The 15,158-nt window shown below is 49.3% G+C and overlaps 5 protein-coding genes across 5 annotated transcripts in view; 4 read left to right on the top strand and 1 right to left on the bottom strand.

Annotated features, from left to right (window-relative positions):
- Nucleotides 1–1,177: 1,177 nt before the first annotated feature.
- On the bottom strand, nucleotides 1,178–6,965 carry Pmar_PMAR001044 (gag/pol/env polyprotein, putative; the record flags this gene model as incomplete). Its single annotated transcript, XM_002780406.1, has 1 exon — nucleotides 1,178–6,965. One exon carries the CDS (start codon nucleotides 6,963–6,965, stop codon nucleotides 1,362–1,364), a length of 5,604 nt encoding a protein of 1,867 aa, XP_002780452.1. The 3' UTR covers nucleotides 1,178–1,361.
- Nucleotides 6,966–7,377: 412 nt separating this feature from the next.
- Nucleotides 7,378–9,927, top strand: Pmar_PMAR001043 (chaperonin, putative). The gene is made up of 18 exons (XM_002780405.1): nucleotides 7,378–7,521; nucleotides 7,589–7,683; nucleotides 7,733–7,823; nucleotides 7,871–7,934; nucleotides 7,985–8,057; nucleotides 8,105–8,181; nucleotides 8,231–8,310; nucleotides 8,362–8,476; nucleotides 8,525–8,605; nucleotides 8,662–8,746; nucleotides 8,804–8,931; nucleotides 8,977–9,062; nucleotides 9,115–9,184; nucleotides 9,230–9,293; nucleotides 9,341–9,444; nucleotides 9,492–9,561; nucleotides 9,614–9,738; nucleotides 9,782–9,927. Exons 1-18 carry the CDS (start codon nucleotides 7,391–7,393, stop codon nucleotides 9,848–9,850), a joined length of 1,608 nt encoding a protein of 535 aa, XP_002780451.1. The 5' UTR covers nucleotides 7,378–7,390; the 3' UTR covers nucleotides 9,851–9,927.
- A 172-nt stretch (nucleotides 9,928–10,099) lies between these two features.
- Nucleotides 10,100–10,807, top strand: Pmar_PMAR001042 (U6 snRNA-associated protein, putative; the record flags this gene model as incomplete). The annotated part of the gene is made up of 6 exons (XM_002780404.1): nucleotides 10,100–10,147; nucleotides 10,193–10,291; nucleotides 10,345–10,400; nucleotides 10,449–10,540; nucleotides 10,587–10,634; nucleotides 10,680–10,807. 6 exons carry the CDS (start codon nucleotides 10,100–10,102, stop codon nucleotides 10,715–10,717), a joined length of 381 nt encoding a protein of 126 aa, XP_002780450.1. The 3' UTR covers nucleotides 10,718–10,807.
- A 75-nt stretch (nucleotides 10,808–10,882) lies between these two features.
- Nucleotides 10,883–11,901, top strand: Pmar_PMAR001041 (28 kDa heat- and acid-stable phosphoprotein, putative). Its single transcript, XM_002780403.1, has 6 exons — nucleotides 10,883–11,039; nucleotides 11,097–11,224; nucleotides 11,270–11,360; nucleotides 11,408–11,485; nucleotides 11,539–11,660; nucleotides 11,708–11,901. Exons 1-6 carry the CDS (start codon nucleotides 10,905–10,907, stop codon nucleotides 11,796–11,798), a joined length of 645 nt encoding a protein of 214 aa, XP_002780449.1. The 5' UTR covers nucleotides 10,883–10,904; the 3' UTR covers nucleotides 11,799–11,901.
- Nucleotides 11,902–14,429: 2,528 nt separating this feature from the next.
- Nucleotides 14,430–15,158, top strand: part of Pmar_PMAR001040 (28 kDa heat- and acid-stable phosphoprotein, putative) — a gene marked incomplete at both ends in the record, with an annotated part of 2,935 nt that continues 2,206 nt past the window's right edge. The window contains 2 exons of the mRNA XM_002780402.1: nucleotides 14,430–14,543; nucleotides 14,618–14,686. Of these exons, the coding sequence (XP_002780448.1) occupies nucleotides 14,430–14,543; nucleotides 14,618–14,686 (183 nt within the window). The remainder of the gene's footprint in view (nucleotides 14,544–14,617; nucleotides 14,687–15,158) is intronic.

Here is a 15,158-nt window from a genome sequence, read left to right as displayed (position 1 = left end):
CTGAAAAGCAACACAGTATAGAACACAAAACTTCGACTTCAACACAAAACGCGAAACTTCCTACTTACCGGAAGACAGTAGAGAACGGAACTTATCACGACACTGTTGACCGGTCCTAGCCGGGCATTGTGAGCTTCACATTGTCTTCACAATGTGAAGACTCAGTACGAAAACACCGACAGGAAATAAGACCAATTGAATCCGAGAGCTTTCACAGTGTGAAAGCTCTCGGATTCAATTGAAATTCACACCCGAGTTGAACAGAACGACCTCATCGCGTCCAGAAGTTGTAGCACCTCATACGCTTACTCGTTGCGGGTTCAGCCTAAACCGTTCAGGATCAGCGACAGAAATTTTCGTCACAGAATCGTCATCGTGGGGAGATAACGAAGAAGAAGCAGTAATAGTAGAAGTGGAGTGTCGTTGCAAGCAGTAACTCAGTTACTGTAACTGACCTCGAGGACTAAGAGAAGTAGCCGAGTCGCGAGCCATCCTGAGAGTCGTAAATAATGAATTGACGGCGTGAATTGGTCCCTGCTCCATTTAATGGAGTCCATTACCATCATCTATGGGGATGAACCAACGTTGAGTCTTGATATAATGAGCTTGTACGAACTCCAATGACTATGTATGCTGGACACCACCAGTTTGGTGGCACCAAAAGTCTGGTCCAATTTGGACCGTCCAAAACATAAATCGATAGCCAAGGCGCACGCTGTTCGATCCATATTTCGCAACCCTGAAATCACCTATTTGGCAATCCTTGTCCAGAAGACCAACTTGGCGGGAGCTGTCCATGTGCAGTTATTGCCAATACTGATGTTGGCGGAATGAGAACAACACGCAGATTACTGCACATCTGTTGAATTTTACAGAATCCACCAAATCTTAGTCCAAATCAGTTGTAGAGTAGCGTATTTCACCACATTGTTGTAATCTGTTTTAACCCTGGTATCACCTACAATTCCTGTCGTTAGGCCTGCGAATCTGTTTGGCGTCATTTTGGCGATTTCTGAGTTGGCGAAATCTGATACAGCCCTGCGGCGGAAGAATTGAGTTAGCGCCCGCCAGAATGATCGATTCACCATTCTGTTAAGGAAGTGCTGGTCGAAGGCTTCCGGAGGACTAGAACTCGATGCAGAACCGGACATAAGGATTCAATAGTTAGTGGAGATTGAGTGCAGACAGATCAGATAGATCCACGGGATCCGAACAATGGTTTGAACGGACAATATTTGAAACGGTCGGGCGAGAGCGAGCTTTACGCTACAGGGAGCGCACGCCATAAGACTGAATGGCTATAGACTCTTATCATCTCTCCTCCCCGTAAGATTGGCACAAATATCAAAAGTGAATTAAATCTACTGAATATATGCAATAGTAATGGGATTCATATTCTGGGCTTTACCGAAGTACTTCCGCATATTTCTGGAATCTTGAACAGTGCCGTCGGAAAGCTTGTAAGTAGAATCGCCAAGTACTTGTTGAACCAGTAGAGGGCCTCTCCATGAAGGAGTAAGGGGGTCGACGTTACGGACCCACTTCATCACGGAGTCACCAACCTTGAATAGACGTCGTCGTGCGACTTGTCGAGTGTAGGTTGATGGATTGATACGCGAGAGAGCATCAGCACGCATCTTCTCCATTACGTTGAGAGTGCTGTCGACCATTCTCTGTCGTTCCCGATCACGACGTCGAGCCTCGAAACGGACAGAGTCTTCGTCGATAGTGTTGCTGACGTCTTCAAACCGTCTTGAGAAGGGCGTTAGAGCATCGAAACCGTAGAATAGCTCTTGAGGACTGTAGCCATATGTAGATCGGGTGTTGATCCTCCGCTGAGCTTTAGTGACATACGCCGGCCACGATTCAGGATGTTCAGCACAGAGGGCCTTCAATGACTTCTTGAGACCAGAGTGTTGACGTTCTAATAGGGCATTGCGATGGGGGCTAGCGACAGGGATACATCTCAAGGTAGCACCTATGCTGGCAACCCAGGCGCGGAAGTAAACACCAGTGAAATAGCGGGCATTGTCGACTGTGAAGACTCGTGGGACTCCGACCTGATCGATCAGCCTTGCTTCGAGGATACCAGTGATGGTCTTGCTGGTGATGTCGGGAGTTGGAAAGAACCAACAATAACCGCTGCAACAGTCCATGCATGATATGATGAACTTGAAGGGGTGGGAGAAGGATTCCGACACAGGCAGAGGACCGACAATATCAAGGAAGCAACAGTCGAGGATCTTCATAGGCCTTGAAGTACTTCTCAATGGGGGACCGATGGGGTTAACGTTGCCCCGACGGCCGGCTGAGAACTGGCATGCGCATCTTGACACCACGTGTTGAACAAGCCGAGAGACACCAGGGATGTAGAAAGCCTTTACTACACTGTCGTGGGTTTGCTTGAGCGGACAATGACCGAGGAAGATGTGGATATCTTCGATAACCGAGTGAGCAAACCGTTGAGGTAGAAAGTAACGATGCCCATATCGCAACAATCCGTCGTTGTCAATGGTGAACTGTGAGCGGGGGAGACTGGCGAGCCTCTGACAAGTAGGGTCATTGGTCTGGACGTCTCGGAGCCAAGTGCGTGCAGCCGCGGGGTCGACTGGGATGGTTGCCACTTCTTGAAAGGTCGTGCGACCACGCCAAGCATCGAAAGAACGCCTGAGCAATTGAACCGGGACGATGTGCCTGAGCGCCTGTTCTGGACCAGATGAGGGTTGCTCATCATCGTTCGGAGCGGTGTCTTCCGTGGCGTCGACAACGTGGCAGTTCGCATTATCAGCAGAGTCAATGAGCTCATCGTAGACCTCTCTCTCCTCCCCATAATCAGAGATGGCTCGTGCAAGGGCATCGGGCCATACCGGAGAGGTATCTCGTGGAGACCAGCGGACATCATGTACGACTCGAAGGAATTGCTCCCAACGGTGTAGGAAGGGACCAGTGAAGTCGTTGGCGAAACTGCGCCACTCTTTCTGGACATTCTGGTTGTCGACAATGACCACGACTCGTCCCTCGAGCAGACCGATACATTCATCGATGGCCAGGAGAATAGCGGCTCGCTCCTTCCAGGTAGAGCTGCGAGATGTAGCCGTACGAGGTGACCATTTTCCACCAACGAGTCGGAGGGGTAGAGCATGCAGTGCCAGGTTGACATCAGGGAAGAACTCTTTAAGGTTTGGGATCCTGCAACGTAGCGACGACTGAGTGGCCTCGCAGTTATCGTTGTTGAGCGGACAGTAGGTTGTAACCCTTAAGATGATAGCAGACCACCCATGGCAGTTGGCATCACTAAGGACAATGGTGCCGATGGCTTGACCGTCTCGAGCGGCATATAGAGCCGGTATACCACTGAGATAATAGTCGAACAGTGACTTGAAAGCCGCGTGTACAAGGGTACTCTGAGCTTCCACCTCCTCGTCGGTAATAGCAGGATCTTGGAGTCGCTTGGACACGTCAGTGAGAGCATGCAGAGCGTCAAGCTGCTGCTTCGCAAGGTGACCAAGGAAGTAGTTGAATGTACCACACCATGATTTGAGCCATGATACCCGAGACGAGATTTTGAGGTTCGAGGCAGCTGCGGCAACTTTAGGAGCTCCTCGCTTACGCTTGGCCTTGAAGGTTCCGTTGATAAACTCGTCCCATGCGAGATCAAAGGATGCCTCAGTGAGTACCCTCCTCGATGGATGCGGACGATAGCGTCCACCTGACTCGATGACCAGACCGCAAAAGGGAGTTACCGATGCCGGGCCGACAGTCTTCAGGGGGTTAACAGCAAAGCAATAGTCTTGTAGGACACTGGTGACGATAGAAAGAGCCTTCATAGAATCAGCTTTGGTAGGACAACCTAGCAGGATGTCATCTTGCACGAATAGGACAGAGCACGGGCAGTTAGCTTTTGCGAGAGCTTCTTTGATGGGGTTGTGTACAAGCCAATGTACACAGGTATGGAAGAGAATACTTGACCAGCACCATCCCTGGGGTATGGTGCAGATTTGCCAGACGTGCTCCTTGCCAGTGATAGGGTCGACGCTAGTGGTCGCTATCTTTGTCATCAGGGTGGGATGAATTCGGGCACAGCCGAAAGCATCCACCAGATCCAACCGACACCAGAAGTTGCAGTGGTGAATATCCGTGCGACGGAGTTGATCGATGGCCGACGACTGATATTGTTTAGAGGTAACATCAGAAGTGGGAGGAAGATCTCGTACCACAGATTGCGGGTAATAGACGAAGCGACCATTGCTGTCTGTCCGCAGTGAGAGGTGGTTTAGGGGCCTGATATCAGTAGTGATCCGATATCGTTGATGAAGATCATCAGATGGATAGACACGGGCAGGAGCGTTGTCATCACCGTGATCGAGCTTGTCGACGAGTACAGGTTGGAAGATGCAAGTGCATGCTTCCGGACAAGATGGCTTGACCTTGCCAGCTTCGGCCATACTCGTCAGGCGCGAATGGATGATGGACTGATCGACCACACTCCTCTTCCGTGATGGTGCTCTATATGGATAGATGAGAGCGTCCTCGACAGCAGGGAGCCTAGCTCTCAGCCTCTTCCGTTTGGGGTCTATGTCATCAGGAATGACTTCGACCAACGGGGTTAGAGCGGCTTCAGAGCGGGCACAGAGTGGGGTTGATGTGGCGGGCGCCGGACTATTTTTGGCGGAGGCCATGTTGCAAACGATGTCCACGCCTTTGTCAGAGACCAGCCGAATGCCCAAAAGTGAGAACATGTTACGGCCTATAAGACAATGTGGACGACACCCATCAACGACCAGAAATGAGATGGTGACAGTGCCAGCGGATCCAAGGAAGCAAGGGACCTTGGCGACAGAGTCAGCCGAGAGAGCCTGATTATTACCGAAGGTAACGGACACAGGCGGTGATAGAGCCTTGACATCAGGAGGCCTTATGATGTCGTTAGCAAGAAGAAAGTGAACGGTAGAGCTGTTCAGAATGGAGGCGTTCGCACCGCTATCCACGAGTCCCTGGATAGGACAATAAGTCTTTGGAGCATCATGACCAGCAACAAGGTTCACCACCGGATCAGCAGGGAGTGAGCCGACGATATCATGAAGTGCTGTACGAGATGAAGCACAGGCGACGCTGCTGTGGATGATCTTTAGCTCAGAGCCGTCAGAGATCTCCGTTGCAACAGTGGACATATTGGCTTGAGTAGTGGATGTCATACTATCATTGTTGATAACCTTTCGGCAGACACCACTCAAATGACCATTGCGCTTGCATCTACCGCACTTGAAGTTCTTGGATTGGCACTTGTGCTCGCTACCAGTACGGAGTCGGCCACACCTGTCACAACGCTCCTTCTGCTTGAAGATTTGAGTATGACGACATGAGTTGGCCTGATGTGAAGGCAATCCGCAGCGTAGGCAGTTATCAGGCGGTATACCAAGCTCTTTGGTAGCTAGTGCACAGATGGAGATGATCTGAGAATGATCGACCTTCTTGAGGCCACCTTTACCCGAACCTTGAGACCGTGACTGACCGGGCATCATTGCCGTTAGATCATCGGGCAGGGGTGTACCGTTGTCGAGAAAAGCGAAGAGTGCAAGCTTGTAAGCTTCATAGCCAAGCTGGCATTGGGGGTCAATGAGACATCTTCCCAGAACTTCACGGGCACCACGGAGACCATCAGAGAATTTGGTGGTAATGTCACGGGCAGAAAGACCATGAGTATAGTAGAGAGCTGTGTATACATGTGCACAGTGCTCAAACCTCGTAGCATATTGGCGGACAGACTCATTGGGTTGTTGGCAGATTCTCTCCCACGCAGCGGAGACACTACGCAACTCGAGCTTCGTCAGATAGGTATGGTCCAAGGCATAGATGATGATGACGTGACCAAACTTCTCGATGTCACTTGGGTGAACACTTCGTTCGACAGTGCCTTTGACAGGCTCTGGTAGACATGCCAGAACTGCCTCCGTAGCAACTTGTCGAGAGCATGGCACGCGCTCGATCGCATCAGCAAAGGCAACACGCCATCTAGCATAGGCACCACTGTGGTTAGGGTCGAACTTGAGGCGGTCATGTACAGGATGACCGATGAAGACACGAACCTGCTTAATAGCCTGATCGATAGGGCGCTTCGTGACATCAGTCTTAATCTGCAACGGACGAATACGGGGAGGGCATGTATAATTTTGATACCCCCCGAAGGTTGAGCATACGGCCGTGGGATTGTGCTGGATGTCGTAGTTGGAAGGGCCACCGATAGACGAGCTCACTTGGGAGACCGATTGCTGTTGTGAAGTGGTAACAACAGCACCGGTGGAGTGATAGGTGTTAGCCTGTTCACCTGCCGTGGGAACACCAGGTATGGCATTCGTGTTGGCTTGAGATGATTGTGCCATGCAGTGAGAGCGATGCTCACTGATAGCAGCGACCGATTCACGTTTCAGCTGTGCTTGGGTCGGAATGGCAACTGTCCATCGAATCTGATAGTGATCCGATGAGGAGAGGTTAATGATAACTCTCGCAAGTTGTCGTGAGACCGGAGTCACCCATGAGGGAAGGTCACAGCTGAGTAGATGGTCATCAGCAAGGCGGCAGAGATCGGCTGATACTGCTTCGAAGACCGAAGTCAATGAAGTCGTTACAACAACCACCGGGGCTACTGAGACGCCATCTGATTGATCAGAGCTCGCGTGTTCGCTTCCAGCGGGCAAGCTTGAGGACCCCGAGCCTGTAGCCGATTCCGACGCCGGGGCCGTTATAGGGCCGGGTACGGACATTGCTTTCACAGGCGTAAGGGCATCAGAGGTGTTTCTCAGAATGATCTGAACGTCGACGGTAGAACCAGCTTCAATGTCCTGGAAGCACTTGGACAGCAGTCTCTCGTTCTTGGATATGGATTCTCGGCATGCAGCCCCCAAGTTGTTAAGGAAGTGCTGGTCGAAGGCTTCCGGAGGACTAGAACTCGATGCAGAACCGGACATAAGGATTCAATAGTTAGTGGAGATTGAGTGCAGACAGATCAGATAGATCCACGGGATCCGAACAATGGTTTGAACGGACAATATTTGAAACGGTCGGGCGAGAGCGAGCTTTACGCTACAGGGAGCGCACGCCATAAGACTGAATGGCTATAGACTCTTATCAATTCTGACCAGACAGATGGATCTATGATTGGGTCGATGGATGGCCACTCATTGACGATAGAGGAAGCTCACAACTGAGTATGAGCATGTGTCTAGATTCTATTAGGGGCACGCATAATCTACGTAGTGGAGGATAGTATCATTACGGATGATTACCAGGCGGCAGCGGTGGTTGTGGTGGTGGTGGCTAAGCTTATCTGGTATCATGTGTCATCAGCTTGAGTACTACTACAGTTAGTTTGTGATCCCTCTCCTTCTGAGCTATGGTTAGCGTCGTTAACTCCAAAGCCGATGTCTTGAAGGCCACTCAAGCATTGTTGGTAAACTGCAATGCTGCTCAAGGCCTCAGTGAGGTTATGAAGAGCAATCTTGGCCCTAGGGGCACTCTTAAGATGTACTAGGGGCAGGCAGCTCAGGATTAACATACCACACCAACGTGAATTCATGATTGCTTGTTATAGGCTCGTCGGAGGTGCTGGCCAGATCAAGATCACCAAGGATGGGAGCGTTCTTCTTAAAGAGATGCAAATTCAACACCCTACTGCCTCAATGATTGGTAACTTCCTCAACAGCGCATCTTGTGACCAACACCTTGCTTCATGCAGCTCGAGCCGCAGCAGCTCAGGATGAGACCAGTGGTGATGGCACCACATCGACCATTCTGTTTATTGCCGAGCTCATGAAGTTATCTCAGAGGTAGGAGGACAGTGTAGGGGTAGCTGACCCGAATTGCATATCAACAGGTACATTACTGATGGTGTACATCCCCGCATTCTAGCGGATGGTTTTGATGCTGCTCGGATGGAAGTAGGGAATTGATCTATCACTTAGGACAGGGGAGTATTAGACTTTGACAGATAGCGACCTTCTTAGAAGCGTTCAAGGTCAACTGTGGTTGGGATGATAGTGACATCCTTTCCTGCATCGCCAGTAATACTCTCATCGGGGATCCCTCTCTACTACTTGTATTATGTTAGGAACGTCCCTCCGGACTAAGCTCCCTGGCAAGCAGGCGGATCAGTTGGCAGATATCATTGTGCAGGCCCTTCAGCTCGTAAGAAGTGAACAACATTCCTATTGCGTATTAGAGCTGATGTTATCAGATCCATACTGAGAGTGAGCAAGTGGACTTGCATATGGTAGAGGTTATGACTATGCAAGAGAGGCTCGCCATGGAGACCAGGTATGCAATGGTTAATACATTGTGTTGTGGACATTGTGGTGTGCGAATCAGATTAGTCAAGGGCCTCGTACTCGACCACGGCACTCGTCATCCCGATATGCCTCATAGACTTGACAACTGCTATATACTCACCTGTAATGTTAGTCTCGAATATGAAAAGGCTGAGGTGAGGTCCACATGCGAGACCGTGTGTGGTTGATTAGTAGTATACTAGGTGAACACTACGTTCGCCTACAGCAACGCTGAACAGAGGGAGCGTTTGGTTGAATCAGAGAGGAAATTCACTGATGATAAGGTGAGGACGGGGGGTGATGGTTAACGTAGTGATGAATGCTGTTGGTCTGTTATCAGGTAGCGAAGATCATCGAATTAAAGCAAGCTGTATGTGGCGACTCGGACAAGACTGGCAAACACTTTGTTGTTATCAACCAGAAGGGTAGGTGTTGTGCAGGTGTTGGTTCCGAGGCTTGTTGTTGGCTTATGATTGTGATAGGTATCGACCCCCCAGCATTGGACATGCTGGCAAAGGAGGGCATCATGGCGTTGCGTAGGGCTAAGCGGAGAAATATGGAACGCCTTGTACTTGCATGTGGAGGTGTTGCTGTTAACTCTGTCGAGGATGTAATATGCCATTACTCAGTGAGTTTGGTACATTTCTCTTTGTAGCTTACCCCTGATGATCTCGGATATGCTGATGAGGTGTATGAGAAGGTCCTTGGTGATGACAAGTATACCTTCATTGAAGGAGTTCAGTAAGCAGCACCATAACTCTCATTGGCTCTTTGGTATTCCTCTTCACTACAGACATCCTCGTTCCTGCACCATCCTCCTCAAGGGCTCTAATGACTATGTTATCAACCAGATGAAGGATGCTGTAGGTGAATGCTGACCGATGGGTTTTATTGTGATCTTGTCTTAGGTTCGCGATGGTCTACGTGCTGTGAGGAATGCGGCTCAGGACGGTGCAGTTGTACCAGGAGCTGGTACCAGGACTGGTGAAAGAGTTACTTGTATCACCTGAATATTGCAGGTGCCTTCGAATTAGCTGGTCATGACCACTTGATGGAGTTCATGAAGAAGAACGTGAGTGGTAAAACCAAGCTCGGCGTTGAAGTTTTTGCCAAGGCCCTACTGGTAATAGGACCTCCTTTATTAGTAGACGCTTATTAACTGGTTGCTAGGCGATACCACAGACCTTAGCTGAGAATAGTGGTTTTGATATCCAGGATACTATACTCAAGTTGGAGGAGGGTAGCAGTAGCATGTGGTCTGTTATTCGTATTCAGCACCTTTTTCCGTTCAGAGTATCAAAACGCTGATGGGGAGCCGGTCGGTCTAGACGTTTACACTGGGGATGCTATCTCCCCTGAGGCTGAGGGTATCTGGGATAATTACGTTGTTAAGAAGGAGATGCTTGCCTTGGCACCAGTAGGCTTGTGCTTTGTTCAACTCCTTTTAGTATTTTTGTTAGGTGTTGGCCCAGCAGCTTCTGCTAGTTGATGAGGTTATCAGAGCTGGCAGGCAGATGGGCAAGGAATAGAGCTCTACCCATGATTAGTATCAGCATACCATCGGCTCGATCACTCGTGTGTGCCTTCTACTATGAAGACTATGGATCTGCTATGCTTGGTTATGCAACGATAAACGAAAAGAGTGCTAGCATTCCAACTGCATCAAGAACAGAAACACTATGTCGTTTTAAGTATTTTCGCAAGACTAACTGCATTGTGTTGCTTGAAAGTAGGGAGGTATATCATAAGGCAGTTGGTATTCACAACTCGCGGTGAACATGGTTTTGCCTATGAGTCTGCTAAAGACGGCTCAAGGGCAGCCAATAGTAGGTATCAGCACTACGGCCTTGTTGTCATTGGTGTGGTATTAGATGGTTGAGCTCAAGAATGGCGAAGCATATTCGGGTGTGTTGGCCAATTGCGATTCGTGGATGAATTTGCACATCAGAGACGCAGTGCTCACTAGTAAAGTAGAACGGGGCGGCAGTAGTATGGTATGGACATGAGCTCGGTATGGTCATAGGATGGCGATCGGTTCTGGAAGCTAGCTGAGGCATACATAAGGGGCAATCATGTGAAGTAGGACTGAGACTGTGGTGACCGCAGTGCTCATCGTGAACCTTGAAGATACCTCCGGATACCAGACGGTGTGGTGGATATGGTACAGGAGGACGCTATCAGGCTTCAACGTATGAAGGCCGAGAAAGGTGCTGGAAAGGGTAATGGTAGCTGTATAGTGTGAGGGGAGAAGTGGTGTGTTGTTAGGCAAGGGTAAGGGCAAAGGGAAGGGTGGCGGTATACCAGCAGGCAAAGGTAGAAGGGGCGAATTATCGATATACTCATCTCTGTGGGGCTCAGGTCGTGGTGAGGCTGCTGGCCCTCGTATGCGTCGATAATCCGGTGAGAAGGGTCGTTACGTCGTACCATATCAATATCATATCCCAACATACATCGTAACAGTTTCTCCCTGGTCATTGTCATCAGTCATTACTTGCTATCTCGACTGGTGTTCACGGCTTAAAGTCGCTGGAGGGGGTGATGGCAGCTCAACACCTGGTGTCAGCTCCCTTCAGTTGCTCGGTAATGCCAGGTCGGGATCAGCGTTCTAGGAATAAGGTAGACCATCGTGGAGGTGGTCGTGGCACCAGGAGCGGCAAGAAATATGTAGAAGAGGACGACTTTGATGCTATCGCTCGAAGGAACCGGGATGTAGAGCAGGTAAGCAACGACTTGCATTCAGAGAGGGACTTAATATCATATGAATCGCATATTCAGATCAAACGTCGTCAAGAGCAGCAGCTAGCTGAGGAGGGGTCGTCGTCCGATGACGATGAGCCTACTACCGCTCCCGTAGCAGCTCACTCGAAGATGGCACCGGAGGTAAAGACCATGGCTAAGGCAAGGTGGGCATAACTCTTGTTAATACTGGCCTACACTGGGGGCACTAGGATCGACTCTGATGACGATATTGCACCTATTGGAGCGGATCAGAAGCATCAGCCAACTCGACGTGAGCGAGAGGCAGCTGCTAAGGAGGCGGTGGGAGGCAGAGCTGGGCACCATGTCGAGTGGTGGTGCTATCTCAGGCTCATAAGGCCTATCTTGAGAAGCAGGCTAAGGGTGAGACCTCAGAATTCAAAGCTCAAGCTCGACGTCTGGCCGAGGTAGGGTTATGAACGCTCACTGTGGAGAGAAGTATGTATTAGTCATCACCTAGGTGAGGGCTCGTCGTGAGGCTGCTGCCAATAAGCGTGAAGCAGAGGAGGCTGCTGGTATCACTGGTAACGTGGACGGCGGTTCTATTCTGGGTGTACAAGCTGGTAGAGAACCACCGAACAGGTGCGCCTTTGGTGGACTCAATACACTTTTACCGGTTATTATATTAGGCCATCCTCGGCCCTCGCCGAAGCCATGGGAGCTACTTCAATGACTGCTGGTCCGAAGCGTAGAGGTGGCGGCAAGAAGGGCAAGCACTGAGTACATTCCTTGTTATAACTGTATCCAACACGTTGATGATATTCCTAGTAGGACTCTGATACTGGACAAGAGGCAGTGAAGTGCTGCCTTTGTTTCACTCATATCCGATCACGTATTGTGTGGGTAAATTAGTATTTCGGTTAGTCAACTGGTTCATGGAAAGGCTTAGTATGTAGGCGTCAGTATGGAAGGCTGCGAATGGATTTGACGACATTCCTTCACTCACTCCAAGTGTCCCTTCGTAATCCTGAACCAGGATTCTGGACTGGGGAACTACTCGAGACTGTCTAATCTATAACATCAGTGATGTAAGTATAACCTTTGTCTAGACTGTCATTGGTGTAGTGGAGATGATTATTCCCGCTGGTTGCGCACCATAGAAGGCTAAGGAAGCGACCGAAGCCCCGATGTGAGTGGGATTGATTGTGTTGGCACTCCAGCATTCTCATTCAATCGAATATATTATATTCGATATTCAATATAGGGACGCTCCCAGTGCGCTGCAATTTTCGAATATGTATTAAAAGCACTCAAACGAGCACCTAGAGCCGTGCATGTGACAGATAGAGGTTTTTATAGGAGAACTGCTATTTTCTCTAACATCTGACATTATATCCAAGTTCACACCAGGAGTTAAATTCTGGGCACGATTCACCACCATCTTATCTTCATAGCCACCGCTGGCTCATTTCTGGTCGCATAAAGTTCGGACGCCCCCTTCAACCTATTTTGGATGAGTACGCTACACTTTCTCAGCGGCGATGCCTTCGATATTACGCGCTGCTTATGTCGAGAGCTTCACCAGGCTCGAATCCGGCGACGACCTCGCCGATTAGGTTATCGTTATCCAGCTTCTCCACGTTCTCGAAATCGATGTTGACCAAGACGTTCGCATCGGCTGGGCTCTCGGTGTAGTTGTCGGTCAGCTCTCAGACCCCTGTCATTCCTGACTGTAAGGCTCACAGTGTGAGCTCAAGGCTTGATTCTCAAGCCTGGGTTTACTTCCGACGTGTGATGATAGAGGGTGGTTCAAAAAAAGAGCCCATACCCTGCAGTCTCACGGCGCGTGAGTCACCTGTGCCCCTCGGTGTCTTCCCCACACCAGTACTTCTAGGGTCGGCTAGTGCCGAACCACCCTACCACATCCACGCGACCAGTAGCAGGATATTTAAATCCTGGGCAGTGGTAAGCAGGAGGCGATCTCAGCCCGTAGCTGGTGTGAACAGAAGTCACCACCGTGATACACGTAAATACGCGAATACCTACTGTCGCGGTATCAGGTGATGAAGTCTGAGAACAACACAACACGGAACTCGAGCTAGAGCAACCAATACTATGACCACAGGACAACAACACTAAGCGCACTACCTGGACTTGGGTTCTGTACGAATACACAACCAGCACAACATAGTAATCGATATAGGCCCTATATTATAGGGGTCATACGCTATGGGAGGATGGCGGAGGTTTGGTAAGATAGTGTTGTAGTTGCACTTGAACTCATCTTCAACACCGCTGTGGGATAAGTAGATTATTGCTGTCGAATACAAATAGAAAAAACGGATGAGTGGCTCAAACCCCTCGCGTCAGGTCACCCATGGTGTCACATCTCGTGGGACATAGCTCGAAGTTCGAGCTATGTATTCGTGAGAGCAGTCTAAGCTCGAAGTTCGAGCTATGGTATTCGTGAGAGCAGTCTAAGCTCGAAGTTCGAGCTATGTATTCGTGAGAGCAGTCTAAGCTCGAAGTTCGAGCTATGTATTCGTGAGAGCAGTCTAAGCTCAGAGATCTGTTAAAATGTTAGATACGAGACGCTGTCTGATATATAGAAAGATGCTCGCTTATTCGTTATTTGGCCTGATCCTCTTTGCAGCGGCGAGAGCTCATCCGCAGCAAGTCGTGCCTCACTCGCTGCTGGAGCAACCTGCGCCGCGCTCGCTCAATGATGTGGACTATCGCGCTTACCAACGTGGTGATGACCTGAAACTTGTGAAGAACGTGATGCCCATTACCTGTCGTCGGATCTCATGCTGGGTCGCCGTTGCAAGTGGAACTCGGGTAGGGCTGGTCTCAAATTAAGCGTCTCAATCGCCTTGGTTGGTGAGAAAAGTATATGTGAATTCAACTGCCAAGTTCGATAGGTCTATCCATCCTCCGAGCCGTATTCATTTGCTTTTGACGTCCGCCACGTATGGCACGTGTCTCAGTTACTGGGATCCGGTCACATATCTTTTGCGCTTGCGTTTTCGAATGGAAGAGCATTTTCACCACCTGAACTATGTTGCGGATGTTGCTCAGACGTCATTCTCATGATAAAATGCTTTTGAATGCTTGACGATTAGGATGTGCTTAACGATCAAGTATTTCCTCCTTCGAAGATATCTTCTATCCTAAGCATTTAGGACTGTGGACCAGACTCCATGAATCTTGATCCAGGATCCTGGACTAGGGAATTACTCGATACTGTCAAGTCTAGAACATCAGTTATGTAAGTATAATCTTTGTTTCAGACTGTCGTCGGCGTAATTGAGATGACTATCCCCGCTGCATATATACCAGGAGGGGTTGAGGAAGCTATCGAAGCCGCGATGTGGGTGGAGTTCGTCGTGTTAGCACTCCAACATTACCCAAATGGAGTATAAACTCTTCAAAATGAGGTTCTCTGTTATCCTTGCGACATTTCTTTTCTACAGGCCGGAACCGAGCAAGAAGAAACCCAATGGAATCATCGGCTATATAGATCACGTAAGCCCTACCTGGTAGGGTCAACCTGCCAAATTCGCTCGGCAGCGGCGAAGAGTTGACGTCAAGATCTTCAGGTTGCAGTAGCCTTGGATTGGCGTAGGAAAGGAATCGCGAGAAAGCTTCTATCAACAGCTTTCTCAGAGGTAAGTCATCCATAGTATTATTCATCGACTTGAGGAGATAATATCATGGGAATCCCTCACTCACTCGGGTTGACTATTCTGAATATCACTGTTGGCACCATGGGAATTCTAGTCTCGCATATTCTGAGCCCAGGTTTGGATCCCCATATCCAGGAACTTACTCCATATCAACTCAGTTTGATCTATTCATATCTCTCAGATCGGTAGAGCTAAGCCGAATGTGGTCGCTATGTTTCTGATGGTACAAAAAGACAATGTGGAGGCGATTGGGCTTTATAAGAGCTCAGGATTCGTTGAGATCTTACGTAAGATTATTAAGCAGTCGTATAGGATGTTGAAGCAATATATGAACAACTGTTGAATAGACCCGGCTGAATGCGTTCCCAGGAGCGTTCCTCACGAAATTTCTTTCAATCAACGAAGCCCCTGAGAGATTTTACTAAAATCATTCTAGCGACATTGCTGGGTCTGA

Source organism: Perkinsus marinus (assembly GCF_000006405.1).
Source record: "Perkinsus marinus ATCC 50983 genomic scaffold scf_1104296944404, whole genome shotgun sequence".
Classification (NCBI taxonomy): Eukaryota; Perkinsozoa; order Perkinsida; family Perkinsidae; genus Perkinsus; species Perkinsus marinus.
This window is presented reverse-complemented; position numbering and strand designations above follow the sequence as displayed.